Below are 16,255 nucleotides of genomic sequence, written 5' to 3'. Positions count from 1 at the left end.
CTGGGGTCTAAGGGAGCCCAGCTGAAGAGAAGCTAGAAGGTGTGCAGAAGGGGCAGGTGACAGGGAGAAACACAGTGCAAGTCAGAATACACATCCACACAGGGAGACAGGCAGAGAGAGAAAGAGAGAGAGAGAGAGAGAGAGAGAGAGAGAGAGAGAGAGAGAGAGAGAGAGAGAGAGAGAGAACACCATGGGGACAGGAGACCTAATTAGGGTCAGGACTTTCACAAGTCTAGAAACCCCAGAATGATTGACAAATTAAAAAGTAAAAATAAAAAAGGACCAGAGCATTTGCTATGGATTCCTTTGCCTTGGGGCCTGGAAGGGAAACCACAGCCCTCACCACAGTCCTGCCAGGCAGGGGTGGTGGATGGACACCTACTGATTAGCACCCAAGGTTCTGTCCTTTCTCTGCCTCTCCTATGACCATCTGCCACCTCTACTGTGACCCAAAGCTGGCTGTCTTCAATGATTCTGCACAGGTCATAGCAGCCTGTATATAGACATCTAGAGTTCCAAGGCACTCTTAGGACAAGGGACTCGGGATGTGTCCAAATGGACAGCAAAGCCTTGGTCAGAGAATTCGTTCCTACCTTTCTATTTATGCCGATGTAAACACTCGCCAGGGAAACAAGGCGTGTGGGCATGCGCGGCCCTGCAGGCCCTCGGGTGGCTGCAAAAGGCAACTGGAAAGTCACATGTCATAACATTGGAAAGTACATATGCAGCTATTCTTAGGCTTGGAATGTATACACTGTCTGCCTGCCCGGCAGCCCTTGCACTGAGCCCCAGAAGCTGTGAAAGTGCCTGCAGCATAAACAAACCAGGAACTCTCCTAGGACGGAGAGTTTGCCAACAGAAGGCAAGGCCTGGGGTTTATGGCTTTATTCTGAGCCTAAGGTAGAGATAATCTTCTGAGGGGGCGAGACAGACCCAGCATCTGTGGATGTCACTGCAGTGAAGCAAGGTAAGTGTCCCTAGCACTTCATCCCTCGGCAGGCAGACTGCCTGTGTCACCAGTGAAGCCACAGAAGTGTTTGGTCTTTGTTCTGTTGATGCCATCTTTAAAAACCCAAAGCCCATGCAGTTTTCTCCCTAGATTTTGCAGCAGCCCCGTGTGACCCCTCCCTTTTGTCTTGTGACCAAAAGACCATACCCCTAGAATGTCAGTCTTGCGGGATAACTAACCCCCAGAAAGAGATTCATAGCTGTGTTTACTGACAAGCCTGCTGAGGATCTGGACAAAAGCATACATTTCTTGTCAAATGCCACGCACTGTTCTCGCGTGTCAGGCTCATATGTGAGTCCCTGACCATCAGCTTGGGTTGGAAGATGCCTAAGATTAGCCAGAGATGCTATGTGTCTTTTATCTCTGAGGATAAGCACAGCCTGAAGTAGATCACTTTGTGGTCTGTGGGGAGCGTGGTTTCCTCTTTCATCTTCAGTGTGTTCTGTTTGTGGTCCCACTTGGTAAACAGATAGCGGTGAGTGAGGCTTGGAGCCCCCACAGTATGCACTGCCAGAAAGCCTTGCCCTTGCTTCCACTTAGGACTTCCCTCCTTCTTTGTAGGATGGGTGAGGAGTTACCAGATGGGGTTGTCTTCAAAGACCACAACTTCTCCTCTGACTTGCTGAGACAGCTCAACAGCTTAAGGCAAAGCAAGATCCTGACGGATGTGAGCATCTGCTCGGGAGCCTGGGAGGTCCCTTGCCACCGCAACGTGCTGGCCTCCAGCAGCCCCTACTTCAAGGCCATGTTCTGTAGTCATTTCCGGGAGAGCAGGGAGGCCAAAGTGCAGCTGCAAGGCGTCGACTCCACAACACTCGAGCAGGTCATCACATATGCGTACACGGGAGAGGTGTGTATCTCTGCTGCCAACGTCCTCCCACTGATGGAGGCAGCTGCCATGCTGCAATACCCCAGGGTGTTCGAGGCCTGCTCATCATACCTGCAGAGCCAGCTGACCCCCGGCAACTGCCTGGGCCTGGTCAGACTCGCAGAAATCCTAAGCTGTGAGAGCCTCAAGAAGAAAGCCAGGGAGGTGGCCCTGACTTGCTTCCCGGAGGTAGCAACATCAGCCGACCTGAAGGAGCTCTGCGCCACGGAGTTGAGAGGCTACCTAGGAGATGACGCACTCTGCGGAGAGGAGGAAGCGGTGTTTGAGGCCCTCATGGCTTGGGTCAAGCACGACCTGAAGGCCCGGTGGCAGCACATGCAGGAGCTGTTGCAACAGGTCCGCCTGCAGTACATCCACCCAGCCTTCTTCCACCACTTTATTGCCAGTGATGCGCTTCTCCAGTCCTCGCCCGCCTGCCAGGCCATCCTGGAGACAGCCAGCAAGCAGATATTCTGTTTGTACAGCCCCAGCGCCCAGGACTGTGAATTTCTGCAGCACATCCCCCCAAGGAGCTCCTACCAAGACTTCCTCCTCCTCCTGGGAGGGCGGAAGGACAGCCAGCAGACCACCAGGGACGTCTTGCTCTACAGTGTACGGACGGGTCAGTGGCAGAGCCTGGCCAAACTCCCCGCGCGGTTGTACAAGGCCTCCGCCGTCACCTTGCACCGTAGTGTCTACGTGCTTGGGGGCATGGTTGTCAGCGAGGGGAAGAGTCTCATCAGTAGCAGCGTCTACATCTTCTCTCTGAAGCTCAACCAGTGGAGGCTGGGGCGGCCCATGCTGGCAGCCCGCTACTCTCACAGGGGCACCACCCACAGGAACTTCATCTTCTCCATTGGGGGCACCGGAGCAGGGCAGGAGCTCCTGGGCTCCATGGAGAGGTACGACAGCATCCGTGATGTCTGGGAGAGCATGGCTAACATGCCAGTGGCTGTGCTCCATCCTGCCGTGGCAGTGAAGGACCAAAGGCTCTATCTTTTCGGGGGTGAGGACGTCATGCAGAATCCTGTGCGCCTTATCCAGGTAATCAGCTGGTCCTTCTCACCATGTTAATGCCAAGTGTGTGTGCACACGGACACACACATGCACACACACATATATAAACATACCTAATATAATGACTATACATATACACGCACACATGAGTGCCTTCAGTTATATGCACATGCATTCACATGCACATATATAACAGCATAAGCATGCACACATAATTATATACAGATACACTGATATAGGAACGTGCACATATATAATGGGGTATACATACATGCACACATACATGTGCATGTATTCAGTCATGTGTACATTCATTCACATGAACATGTATAGCAAACAGTATAAATATGCATACAGACACATATATGCATATATATATAATTACATGATGTGCTCATATATGCATGTGCACATATATAGTGACATATGCAGAAATACATGCATATAATGATGAACATATGTGCACACATCTATACACTTGCATGTATATGTGTGTACTTGTGTATATATGCATTTGTGTGCACATATATAATAGCACATACATATGCACAGATGTCATAAATATATGTGCATATATGTATTCTTGTATATGCATATACATAAACATACCTATATGTATTTGTGTGTATATCCATATATTCTTACTTATCATGGCATGTACATATCTATGCATATATGCACCTATGTACATTGCACACATGTAGACATAATGGAATATACACATGTGCACATATACATGCACACATGCCATATATAATAGTATATGCATATGAGAACAAATACATATATGTTTGTGTGTGTATATGTATATATACACATGCCCACACAGGCAAACACACATATATGTAGGCACACACATAGCATGCACACACACATGCACACATTTGCCTTTTACAAGGAATGAAGAGAAGGAACTTTTTAGTGCTTTTCGGCTTATGGATTTTTATTATGAGACTAATACAAAGTTATGTCAAGTACACCCCCATCCACAAAGAGTTTGTCTTCACTTGAAGGAAAAATAACCTAGAAGTTCAGGCTGAAACATGTTAAAAAAAATAGGACAATGAAGTCCTAGAGGACATTAGTGGTACCATTCACCCCATTACAAGTCTTCTGCACACCAACAAATCCCCTAGAACCTGACCTCGGATCTGCTGAATCAAAATCTCTTTGCATGGGACCCTGGCATCTGTGCTTCATGAAAGTCTCTAGGAGGCTCTAAAGCATGACTATGCCTGGTAACCTGGGCCTTAAATGACAAGAGAAATTCATTTCACTAACACAGTCTCTGAGAAGTGTGTTTGAAAAAGGCCAACCAGAGCAGTAAGTTTGACCATCCTCATGCAGGCTTCTAACAACTGCTCCACAAATGGTAAGCTTCTCTTTACTATAGAAGACCCCCAGGAGTGGACTCTGCTCCTCCATATGCTCTATTCTGAGCATTGGCCACTGTAAAGGCTCTGGAGACCTGGGAGGAAACAGAAAATTACATTTAACCCTCAAGGAGTTGATAAGACAGTTGCAATTTGGAACCTGAAGACACAGGTGCTGAGAACTTAGGAGGTGTCTTAAATGGGACCAAAGAATTGCAAAGAACATGAGGGTGCAGAGACTTTGAAGAAAACTGTGTTTGGCTTAAGCTGGGTTGAGCACAGAGAAAGAGAGCTGACAGATAAGAAAGAAGGGTGAGAGAGGAGGGAGACATCAGAGCGGATGCTACGATGCTAAAATAAGCAAGCAGCAGAGGGTCTGAGTGGGAGCAACGAGCTGACAGCTGAAGATGTCAGAGTTATCTGCAGAGGGAGAGACGGATCCTGGGTAAGGGTCCTTTGTATAAGGGCCCAGAAGAAAAGAGGAGGTCAGCTCACTGCCTGAGGGACTGAGCACGGCACACAGTTGCCAGACGGTAGCTGGGGAGGGACCAGGTGTTAGTCCCCATGTAATCTTCATCATGCCCTTCCCACACTACCCCAGCAACCTCCTCCACCCAGATGCTGCCTCCAAGCCCCTCCTATCAAAAATCTGGAACGTTCCAGAATGGCTTGTGGAGATGAAGCTGCTACAGCTGGACTTTGTAAATCTTGTCGAGAAACTGGGATGGTAACCTGTGAGGGTGGGGCAGAGAGAGCATCCAAGTGTTCATAGATGGTGGGGCAGCAATCAGTTTTGTATTTTTAGCACCCTCTAGATCTGTGGTTCACAATCTGTGGGTCAGGATCCCTCTAGGAGTCAAACGACCTTTCCCCAGGGGTCGCATATCAGGTATCCAGAATATGAGATATTTATATTAAGATTCATAACAGTAGCAAAAATTACAGTTATATAGTAGCCATGAAATAATTTTATGATCAGGGGGTCACCACAACATGAGGAACTGTATTAAAGGGTTGCAGCCTTAGGAAGGTTGAGAGCCACTACTCCAAATGCTTGTAGAGAAGGAACTGGAGGAGATCCAGGGAGGAGAGCTGGGAGAGTCTCCCAGAAGCCCAGGCAAAGGGGCCAGACACTGAGCGGCACTGGAGGCTACTTCCACAGCTTTCTGCAGCCCATACTCCCCGTGACCGAGCTGGGAGAGGCTCTACTCTGACCCTCAAAACAGATCCACCAGAGGACTTTTGTGGAAAGCTAGACCTCCTCCCACCTCCCCTGACTGTTTTTCCAAACAGAATCAACAAATGGGCTGGTGACTTCACGCTGCAAAACTGTCACCAGTTCCCTAAGAATAAAATGCCAAGCTCAAATAAACTTCCAGTTAACAGGTCAAGAAATACAGAGTACAACCAAACCAAGATCCCCACAAAGCCAAACAAATACAGACTTGGGAGTGATCCTTTTGTAGTACGGCCAAGGAAAGCCAGGAGTGGGTGGAAGCGTTCATATGCATGCTTTCCTTACCAGCCTAGTCTTAGCTTTGAAGTGGGCAGTCTGTGCACTTAAATACAGTTTAAATGAATGCTGAGAGTCACTTGATAAAGCAGGTTGGGTTTTTGGGCAGAGGCGGAGCCAATGTTCTTCCCAGCGCTGTCTTTCAATGGCGTCACTGGACAAGGTAGACATGTGTATGGTCCTTTTCTACATGACTTGTGTTCCACCTCTGCTTCTGGATGACAGGCAGCAAATCCCACAGCATGAGGGAGTATCACTTTCTACCTGGGTCAAACATCCTTTGTTACCTGGCCACAGTCTCTCTGAGGTACTGTGAGGCCTGAGAGGAAACTAGAAGTCTGTCTCTGAGACCTGACACCAAGCTGAGAGAACAGAAGGTCAGGAGACAACCGTCACTCGAGTAGAATGCAGCCAGCTTTTGCTTTTCTCCCCAGGATGCCACATCCCAAGGAGTGTGTCACCAGTGTAGTTTCAGATGAAGCAATAGGGCTTCCCAGCCATTGTGACTACTAAGCCTCCTCTGGGCTTCAACAGGAAAAAGGAATGATGTGGGTCTTAGGGGGTCTTGGTCTCAAAAACATCCATCAAGGCACCTTAAGACATCTCAACTGATTCGGGACTTGCCATCAAAGTCTGAACTGAGTTTGATTCCCAGAACTCAGTAAAAGTAGAAGGAGAGAACAGACTTCACAAACTTGATCTCTGACCTCCACACATGCCATGGTATGAGAGTACACACATATACACAAGCATACACACAATAATAATAAGAATAACAATAATAATAATAATAATAAGCTAACTATCAGGAAATGCCATACTCCCTCAACAGATCCATGACCCTAGTGATGAAAAGCATGGCCTCTGGATTGAACCAGAAGCTATCACTGCCACTCAGCCTAGCTGGGCAAAGTCACTCAGCTTCTGTGAGCATCAGTTGTGTAACCTGAAAAACGAGGAAGAAACAGTGGCTGCCTGAAAAGTGGTTTGTGAATGCCAACTTCTTCCTGCTACTTATTTATTTTAAAAATACATTTACTTTTATGTCTATGGATGTTCTGCGTACATATATGTCAGGACATCACATGCATGCTGTGACCCTAGAGGTCAGAAGAGGGCATGCGATTCTCTGGAACTGGAGTTAAGGACATCTGTGAGCCACCATGTGAGCTGCTGGGAACTGAATCCAGAACCTCAGGAAGAGCAGCCAGTTCTCTTAACCACTGAGCTACCTCTCCAGCCCCTATTTATTATTTTAGAAATACAGTCTCATGTAGCCTAGGCTGATCTCCCTATGTAGCCAAGGATGACCTTCTGATCTTCTGCCTCTATTTCTTGGTTGCTAGGATCACAGGTGGCATCAACCACACCCAGTTTGTGTGCTTCTGGGGATTGACACAGGCCTTCATATATGCCAGTCATCCTCAGCCCCAAACTGTTATCAACTAGGGTCTTTGATGAAGCTAGAAATTATATTTTATATAGAAAAGTTTCAGTGACAACTACTTTATTGTTTTCTTCTGTAAACGAATAGGTTTTTGTCTTCTTTTCTTATGTGCTAAATTTTTCCTATGACTAATGAGCTTACATCTGATATTTGAATTTTAAACTGGGGAAATCAACAGAAGAAGGAATCATGGTTTGATCCACATCTCAGAGGATAGCTAATAAGTCTGCCTTCTCTTTGATTTGTCTTCTTCCCTTGCTTCTCTTCTTTCTCAAAACCCTAATTCCTCTCAGGCACAAACTGTTCCAAAGCCTTCCTTACATAGTCTCAAACTTATTCTTGGTTCTCTGACCCTCTTCACTACACAGGGACATTTAGAAATATAAACATGATCTAGAAATAAAAAATATTGGAAAAATAATTGGCTTCCTAAGTATCCAAGTTGCTCCGTTTCTCAGTAAAATAATCAAATATCCCAAGAAGGTAAGTGAAATGCTTACCACAATGCAGAACTCTTGGTCCAGTTAAGGAAAATACAGTCATTGGCTCATGGGGGTCACATGAGCAACTTCCAATACATTCTTCTTTCTGCCAGCAAGAGTTCATTTATTGATAGTAGCACCTGCACCTTAAAACCTGAAAAGAAATAGAAAGAAACAAATCCATTTCTGATTCACCCTGTAAATGACTATGTGGCCACTGAGATGGCTGAGCAGTTAAAGGTGCTTGTCACCAAGGTTGTGGACCTGAGTCAAGTCCTGGAACCCACATTGTCGAAGAAGAAAACAGAAACCCAAAAGTAGTCCTCTGACCTTCACACTTACACACACACACACACACAGACACACACCCCACTACATCAAACACCAAACACACACATTCTCTGTCAGTCTGTCTCTCTCTCTCTCTCTCAATCTTGTAAAAATGTAATAAACAATTACTTTTTTTTTTTTTACCCTTTTTAAGACATTAGCTTTAAAATTTGGTACAATGATTCTGTTTCCCCCTCAGGTTTACCACATTTCCAGAAACACATGGTTTAAGATGGAGACGAGGATGATCAAGAATGTGTGTGCCCCCGCAGTGGTACTGGGAGAGAGGATTGTCATTGTGGGAGGTGAGTGAACAGAGCCTGACTGTGGGGAACAAACCTGGCAGCTCTGAAGGGAAAATGGCTGCTGACAGATAAGCCAGGTCTTCCGAGAAGCACATCCATCCTCTGAGGAGAGTGTGCAAAACCGGAAAAGCTATTCGCCTGGAAGCGTCTTCCGGTCTCGCTCGATAAACAAGAGATGGAACTGTACCCACTCTGCAGAGCTGTTGCCAGGATAAAATGTATTGTGTGGCTAAAACCAGCAGGATCGTTCCAGACACAGTGAAGAAGAGGTGTTTCCTGGAGTTAAGACTAGCTAAGTGTAGTGGCTCACACCTATAATTTGAGCACTTGGGAGGCTGAGAAAGGAGGATTGTCACTAACTAACTAACTCAGAAGCCAGTCTGTATTACAGAGTAAGTGCCAGACCAAACTAGTGTGAGATCTTGTCTCAAAAAATGTAATATATAATAATAATAATGATACTATTAATAACAACAACAATGGCTACCAATGCATCATTTCTGGGTAAATGCATTATATATATATAAAGAGGTCTGGTTTAGGGGTCAAAGAGACCCGGGTTTAAATGACTATCATTAAGAGATTATATACTTTTTGCAAGTTACTCATCTTTCTATGTCTTGGTTTGCCTGTCAGTAAAATAGTAACCCTTAAAATAACTTCCTGCCATGGGAATCCATTTCTGTGTTCCTAAAGAAGGTCTCCTTCCTTGAACGGCAATGTCTGTTGGGCCACGTAGGAGAGATGAAAATGCCAACCGGGCTGCAGAAGCCCCCGGAAGGCAGAATTACCCCCACTCTACAGACGACTTAGATGGCTGCCGAAATGTGGACCATAGCCAGAGAGATCCAGATGCCAGCCTCAGTTCTTCCGCATGCCAGGCTGCAGCAGGGTGCCCGAACACCCAGGCCTTGGTCCAGAATCCCACCCTTGTGTAGGCAGGGATCAGGAAGCTGCAACCGCTGGCCCACAGCCCCAGGTGAGCCACCCACCGCTGTTCGTGTTATTCCATTTTCAGGTTACACGAGGAGGATTCTTGCTTATGACCCTCGGTCCAACAAATTTGTCAAGTGTGCGGACATGAAGGAGCGCAGGATGCACCATGGGGCCACAGTGATGGGGAACAAGCTTTATGTGACAGGTGGGCGGAGGCTGACCACAGACTGCAACATTGAGGACTCAGCCTCCTTTGACTGCTATGACCCTGAGACGGACACCTGGACATCCCAGGGACAGCTCCCTCACAGACTCTTTGACCACGCCTGCCTGACTCTCCAGTGCATACCCCACACGGCTGGCCTCACATGAAGGCCACGGGAACCTATCTCGGTTAAAATGCTGTGTGATGCAAGAAATCGCAACCCAGCTCCAAAGGCCTAGAACTGAAGGAAGTCAAGACTACCACTCTCTAGAGTAGTTAAAAAAAAAAAAAAAAAAAAAAACCTGTGGATGCTTTTCTAACTCTACCCCTACTTCTTGAACCATTGCCAGAAATTGCACTATGATAACGGGGAAGGTCTGTATCACATCCCTCCAGATGGAAGTGGGGTTAACTACTTGATTGACAGCCCAAACTGCATGGGAAAGACAGAGGATGTTTCCCAGAGGAACAAAGAATTATGGACATGAAAAAAAAAAGAATTATGGACATGGATGGATGAACACACACACACACACACACACACAGGTCATCCTTAACATCCAGAATGGTAGGGCTAGCCCAAGAGGATCCTTAGAATCTCTCAGGTCAGTTGTCAGCATGTAAAACTATTGTGGCTATGACTGTGTGTCCCTACATTCTATGGATATGGTATATTGAAAGTAGGCTCAGTTCAGTAGCTACCTAGGGTCTGTAAAATTATACTGCAACGAAAAACGAAAGAGCAGAAAAAAAGCTTACTTTTGCTAGATGATCTTTTAAAACTGCAGAATTAGTGTGGGGTTCCATTTCAGTAAGTGTTATAAAAATGACTTTTCTGGGGACAGCCAACAGATTCCTCAGCAACAACAGCAACCATTGCCCTCTGGGTATCAGGGTTGTCCCTCCCTGTGGCCCCTTTACTTCCAAGTGCCCCTCATACTCACTCAATGTCAGGCCCATGGAAAAGCTGAAGTACCCATACTATGCTCTCAGTGACACCAGATGATATAATCACAGGGAAGACATTTGGAAACATCACTAAGTCCCATTCAAGATGGATGCACAGGGGTTCTCTTCTGAAAAGCATCCTAAGGTGACCCCCTCACTCAGCCTGGTGGAGAACTAGAGTCCTGCTCTGCTGTGTGCACTGAAGACCACCATGGCTACTCTCTTCCTCGTCCTGTCCTGGCCAATGCCAGGCAATCTCAGGGTGTAAGCAAAGTTGTTTCCCACCCACAGAAGCATCTGGAATAAATTTCGCCATTCTGCGTTGCATGCTGGAGTCTCTCTCCCTTCCCAGTGTTGCAAAAGCTTCTCCTTTCTTTGTGCTTTCACCTCAGGCTCTTCATGAGGTAATATTGTGGTCCAGGGGCTCTACCTTCCCCTCAGCCTGCTGCCCCTTTCTCTATCTCCCTCCCCCTTTTTGAGACAGGATTTCATGTGTCCAGGTTGACCTCAAATACACTATGTAGCCTTGAACTTCTAATCCTCCTGCCTCAACCTTCTGAGTTCTGAGATTACAGGTGTGTGCCACCATTCCTGGCTTATGCTTCACTGGGGACCAAACCATTCCACACGCTAGACAAGCATTCTACCAACAAATCCATTTTATTTGAAGATATTTTAATCAGGCTCTTGGTCCCATTTCTTCTTGGACACAAACTTGGAAAGGTACCCAGTGATGCGAACACTGCCCAAACAGTCCACTTTCAGCCGGGCAGTGGTGGCGCACACCTTTAATCCCAGCACTCGGGAGGCAGAGGCAGGCGGATCTCTGGGAGTTCGAGGCCAGCCTGGTCTACAAGAGCTAGTTCCAGGACAGGCACCAAAGCTACAGAGAAACCCTGTCTCGAAAAACCAAAAACCAAAAAACAACAACAACAACAAAAACCAAAAAACAAAACAACAACAACAAAAAAAACCAAACAGTCCACTTTTACTTCCTGCCCCCGTCAACCACACAGCACATCACTGCCTGCCCTCTACCTTGAACTACTTTCCTCTTCCCGCTTCCACAATGCCTTTTGCTCTTGCTTCTCCTCACTATGGCTCAGTTTTGTCTCCTCATTTTCATGACTGTTAAATGGGGATATGGCTGAAGTCTCAGTTCTTGTATGTCTCTCTCCTTGGATGGGTGAATCCATAAAATATATGTAATTGTATATTATCCTCTTCAGAGCTCTGCAGGCACCAGATATGCACATGGTGCTCATATATGCAGATAAAATACACATACACTTTATGTGTGCATGTGTGTGTTAAAAATAGGTCATTTCTGTTTAGAATTTTCTCAAGCCCTTTCAGTTCATGCAGGTAAGTGTTGCAGGAGGCTGCTAGTTTGTTCCTGGTCACTTAGACCCAAAATAACCACACAGAAACTGTATTATTTAAATCACTGCTTGTCCCATTAGCTCTAGTTTCTTATTGGCTAACTCCTACATATTAATTTAACCCATTTTTATTAATCTGTGTATTGCCACATGGCTGTGGCTTACCAGGTAAAGTTCCGGCATCCATCTCTGGCGGGGCTACATGGCTTCTCTCTGACTCCACCTCTTTTCTTCCAGCATTCAGTTTAGTTTTCCCTGCCTAGCTAAGTTCTGCCCTGCTATAGGTCCAAAGCAGTTTCTTTATTCATTAATGGTAATCACAGCATACAGAAGGCACATAAGGATAGGGTAAATCCAAATCTTAATTGTATTCTAGTCATATTGCCTTCCAGAATTTCTCCCACAGGAATTTTAATGCAGAGGGATAATATTATCTTAGAATGGATCTTTTCACCACATAAACCAAGGGAAAAAACTAAAAACCTATTTGGAAGAAGTCTCTGAATTAATTATATAAACGCAGCCGAGATTATAGCTCCTTTTACTATGGATGAAATAAAAAAAGTTATGTTTCTGCCAGAAATATTGTCATTGAAACAAGAAAACTAATAAAGACCCTTATCTTGTGTGCAATGAATTGATGAGCCTCCCCCCTCTATTATCTGTTATGCTGTCTTCTGCCTTGCCATGGCTCTCTCAATGACTGTCAATGTAGATTCTCCATAAACATATAACAAATAAACTAAGATTTTGGTAAGTGAAGAAAGTTGTTAGATCCACAGCATCTCTGAGATCTCTGTGTGTATGTGTGTCTCTCCCCCTCTCTCTGTCTCTCTCTGTGTGCATGTGTCTGTAGGTCTCTGTCTCTCTCTCTGTCTCCGTCTCTCTCTCTCTCTCTGCCTTAGAGGGAAGCTTGTGTAGGTGCTGGATACAGGCCCAAGCTCCTCAGCTAAGCGTCATTCTGTCCTTCCCTCTGGCCCCCTTTCTCACCCTGAGCTGAATTTGGTGGGTCCAGGTGGGTATGACACGGCATGGCCAGGAGCCTAAAGACTGAGATACTTTTATAGAAGTCTTTTCTCTGGAATGGGAAAGCCACGCTGTCTGTAATATCCTGTAGGAGACTTGACTTTCTTTCCCTCTCTTCTGTCTAATCATTAATAAGCCGCCCTGGGCTGTGGTTATTCAAAGTTCATCCAAGTCTCTCCGGGAGACAGAAGAACTATGCGAACCACTTCCTAGGGTTCATAAAGAAAGGTGGCATGCCACAGGCCAATTCTGGGAGTCCAGGGTGCCTTCGCGGAAGGGGCATCTATGCACCTACACATCTAAACTTCTCCCTGCTGACCAAACCCCAAGTCCAAACTGCACTGCAAAGCAAACGTCAGTGACCCTTTCCAGTCTGCAGAGGATAATTTCTATCCAAAGCGAAAGAGAAAGATGCTTTGGGCATGAGTCTTCCTTGGTCTCACTGGCTAAGTACAGCTCGCAGGCCTCTGCTGAGGTCACAGTATATTTAGTTAGCAGCAGTTAAACTAAAAGGTTTCAAGTTTAAAAAAAAAATGTCAAGCAGCCTGACTAATCCTCTCCACAGACAGCAAGAGAGGGAGGAGGAGATGAAACTAAGGACCAGCAAAGACAGCACCAAAGAAAATATCAACCCCCCTCTGTCCCATGATGAAAGAGTAAGCAGAGAGAATAGGGAAGGAGCTGACAGAGAAAAGACAGTAGCAGAGGGGGAAACTGAGTCAGGGAGTGTAGACGATGGGAGCAGGGTTGGAGGAGAGGCCAGTCCTCAGGGCTGGGCCATGCCTATTCAGCCCAACTCACAGTAGATGTCTAGGAAGGAGGTCTGGCTGCCCTGGGGTCACCATCACACACACAGACATGTTCACCCGGATACTGAGTCAAAGACCCATCAGACGCTGTCATGGTCCATCCCACACAGACCCTTCCTGATTCTCTGTCCATAAGCACCAGGGGCTCCAGAGTGACACTCACCTCCAAGGCCTAAAGTCACCACTCGTCCTCCCGAAGGCTGACTCCTCTGCAGCCACTCTCTGTAATAAAGAATACAGTCTTAAGTATCTACCCCTCACAACCAAACCCCCCAGACAGGAGAGACTGACGTCTAACAAAAGATGAACGTCCGGAGGACACCCTGTGACTGGATTTACCCACACACTGTACCCTTCCCAGATCTCCCTCAGCCCCATCATGCCATGCCCACCATGCCACACCCATCACACTCCTGTGTCTTAGCGCACACTTCTCCCTCCGCCATGATGACTTCCCTTGGGGTCACTTTCCCAACCTTCATCTCCTCTGTTCTGTGACGCTCTCTCCAGCTTCCTACCCTGTCTTTCCTCCTGGGTTCTGGCCTTTTCCACATTGTACCATTACAGGAACTTATTTCTTTTCTATGTCTATGTGTGTACATATGCGTGCATGAAGGTATATGGGCAAATGAACAAGTCGGCGCGTGTATGTGTATATGTGCGTGTATGTGTGTGCAAGTCGATCTTAAGTGTCATTCTTCCTTGAACCTCGAATAGCCTTGTTTTCTGAGATAGGGTCTCTCATTGACCTGCAACTTGACTATTAGACTAAACTGGTCAGCTAACAAGTTGCAGGGATCCTCCTGTCCCAAGTCCTGCCCCCATCTTATCCCCAGTGTTAGGATTACAGGCATGCCACCATGCCCAGCCTTTAACATGGGCAGTAAGGATTGACTTCCAATCCCTATCCTTGCACGGCGAGCATTTTACCAACTGACCTACTTTTCCAACCCTCCAATCACAGGATCTTCTTGGGCCAAGTTGGAAGAGAAGCTCTTCATGGAGGCAAAGCAGAATCTTGGTCCCTGGAGACCCCAGGGTCATGCTCACTGAGTTCTTGGCAAACAGATGGTGGAAAAAAAACGAGAAGATGAAAGGGCACTGGCCTCCAGGGCACTGGATGGTCCATGCAACTCTGGAGCAGCAAGGACGTAATTTCCAAACTGACTGACTTAAATGAGGGAGGAACTCCGATGATGTCTGAGCTTTAAAGCTGATCAAAGATGGGGCTGGAGAGAGGGCTCAGGAGTTCACAACACTTGCTAGCACCCAGACAGACATGCAGGCAAAAACACCCAGACATATAAAATAAAAATAAAATCTAAGTTGTTGAAGATCTGAAGATAATGAACATCGTTCTGCAATGGAGTGGAATCTGATAGGGAAGAAAATGACAGCTTTACCCAAAGAATCCTCGAGACCGGCTGAAGGTACCACGTGATTGGCCCTGAACCCCCGTGCTCTGCCAGCTCGCTATCTTCTTGGATCATTTTTCCAGAGAATTCCTCCTCTGGTGATCTAGACTTTGGAAAGCATTAAGCCCTATGTCAGCCTCGGGGACCATGACTACTACCCCTTCCCAAAGGCTGCTGATGACGTAAGCAGCGCAATGCAGAGGACACAAACTTGGGAGCAGAAGACCCAGGATCAGATTCCAGTTCTGCTCCTCGCTGGCAGGACAGTGGTTTCCCAGCGGCCTTCTCTCTCTAAATCTCACAGTCCACATCTGAAAATGGAATGTTTAACCCCCTGAGGGGTTACCACAGATAATGAGCCATCCGGTGCCTGCCATAGAAGGACACCGGGTGCAGCTCGAACACTTTCTCCTTGTTAATGCGTCTGTCCACCTGCCCTTGCTACTGGCTAGTCTATACAATCTCAGTGGGAAACCTTCCTAATTACTTTTAGCAAGGGTCAGCAATTGGCCCTGCTGATGGAAGGTTCTCCCGCTTCATTTCCGCATTACCCCTCTCTCTGCTCATGCATTCACTCAGACACTCATTTAGAAGCTCAGCAAATCGTACCCAGAATCCCTTGTGCTCGATGCATTGTGCTCAATCTGAAAACCACAGAGAGTACAAGGAAGAGTCTCCCCACCTCCAGCCACTGGTCCACACACAGAGCCGACAGAGCAATGGAGTCCACCTGCATATTTGGTTCAGATAGAAAAGGGACAAGGGAGCAGGGACTGGTGCCTGCTGGCTCTTCTTCGGGACTGTCTTGGGTCCTCAGGTATGACATTCCTTGTTGAGGGCTATGTTTACAAGGTACATGAGTTGGACATTTTAGGAGAATTGAATGCATTCTTCGCGGTTCCGGAGGAGGAAGTACCTGGTCCCTGCAAGGCTCTAGAGAAGGACTTTCCTGCTTCTCCTCCTTCTGTGATTCCAGGAACGCTCAGTGTTCCAGGACTGCCGTTGTCTTGCTCACTGGCCTCTGCCCTGCCTCATATACTTTGCCTTCTCCTCTTGAGCCATCTTTACAGAGATGTTCTCATCAGGTTTCCAGACCTAAATGCAGGCAGCCATCATCTGTTTCCTCCTTTATGCCCGCAAAGTCTCCACTTCCAAACAGGACCAGACTCTGGGCTTCTATGTAGACATGC

The 16,255-nt window shown here is 46.8% G+C and overlaps 1 protein-coding gene across 1 annotated transcript; it reads left to right on the top strand.

Annotated features, from left to right (window-relative positions):
* The first annotated feature begins 772 nt into the window (after positions 1-772).
* On the top strand, positions 773-9,772 carry Klhl38 (kelch like family member 38). The gene is made up of 4 exons (XM_057791958.1): positions 773-967; positions 1,571-2,921; positions 8,239-8,344; positions 9,363-9,772. Exons 2-4 carry the CDS (start codon positions 1,572-1,574, stop codon positions 9,650-9,652), a joined length of 1,746 nt encoding a protein of 581 aa, XP_057647941.1. The 5' UTR covers positions 773-967; position 1,571; the 3' UTR covers positions 9,653-9,772.
* Positions 9,773-16,255: the final 6,483 nt, after the last annotated feature.

Source organism: Chionomys nivalis, chromosome 17, assembly GCF_950005125.1.
Source record: "Chionomys nivalis chromosome 17, mChiNiv1.1, whole genome shotgun sequence".
In the NCBI taxonomy this organism is placed as follows: Eukaryota; Metazoa; Chordata; class Mammalia; order Rodentia; family Cricetidae; genus Chionomys; species Chionomys nivalis.
This window is presented reverse-complemented; position numbering and strand designations above follow the sequence as displayed.

Coding starts and splice junctions, on each gene's coding strand:
- Klhl38 (XM_057791958.1), top strand. CDS start 1,572: ATGGGTGAGGAGTTACCAGATGGGGTTGTCTTCAAAGACCACAACTTC. Junction 2,922..8,238: donor ATCCTGTGCGCCTTATCCAG/GTAATCAGCTGG, acceptor TTTCCCCCTCAG/GTTTACCACATTTCCAGAAA. Junction 8,345..9,362: donor GAGGATTGTCATTGTGGGAG/GTGAGTGAACAG, acceptor TTCCATTTTCAG/GTTACACGAGGAGGATTCTT.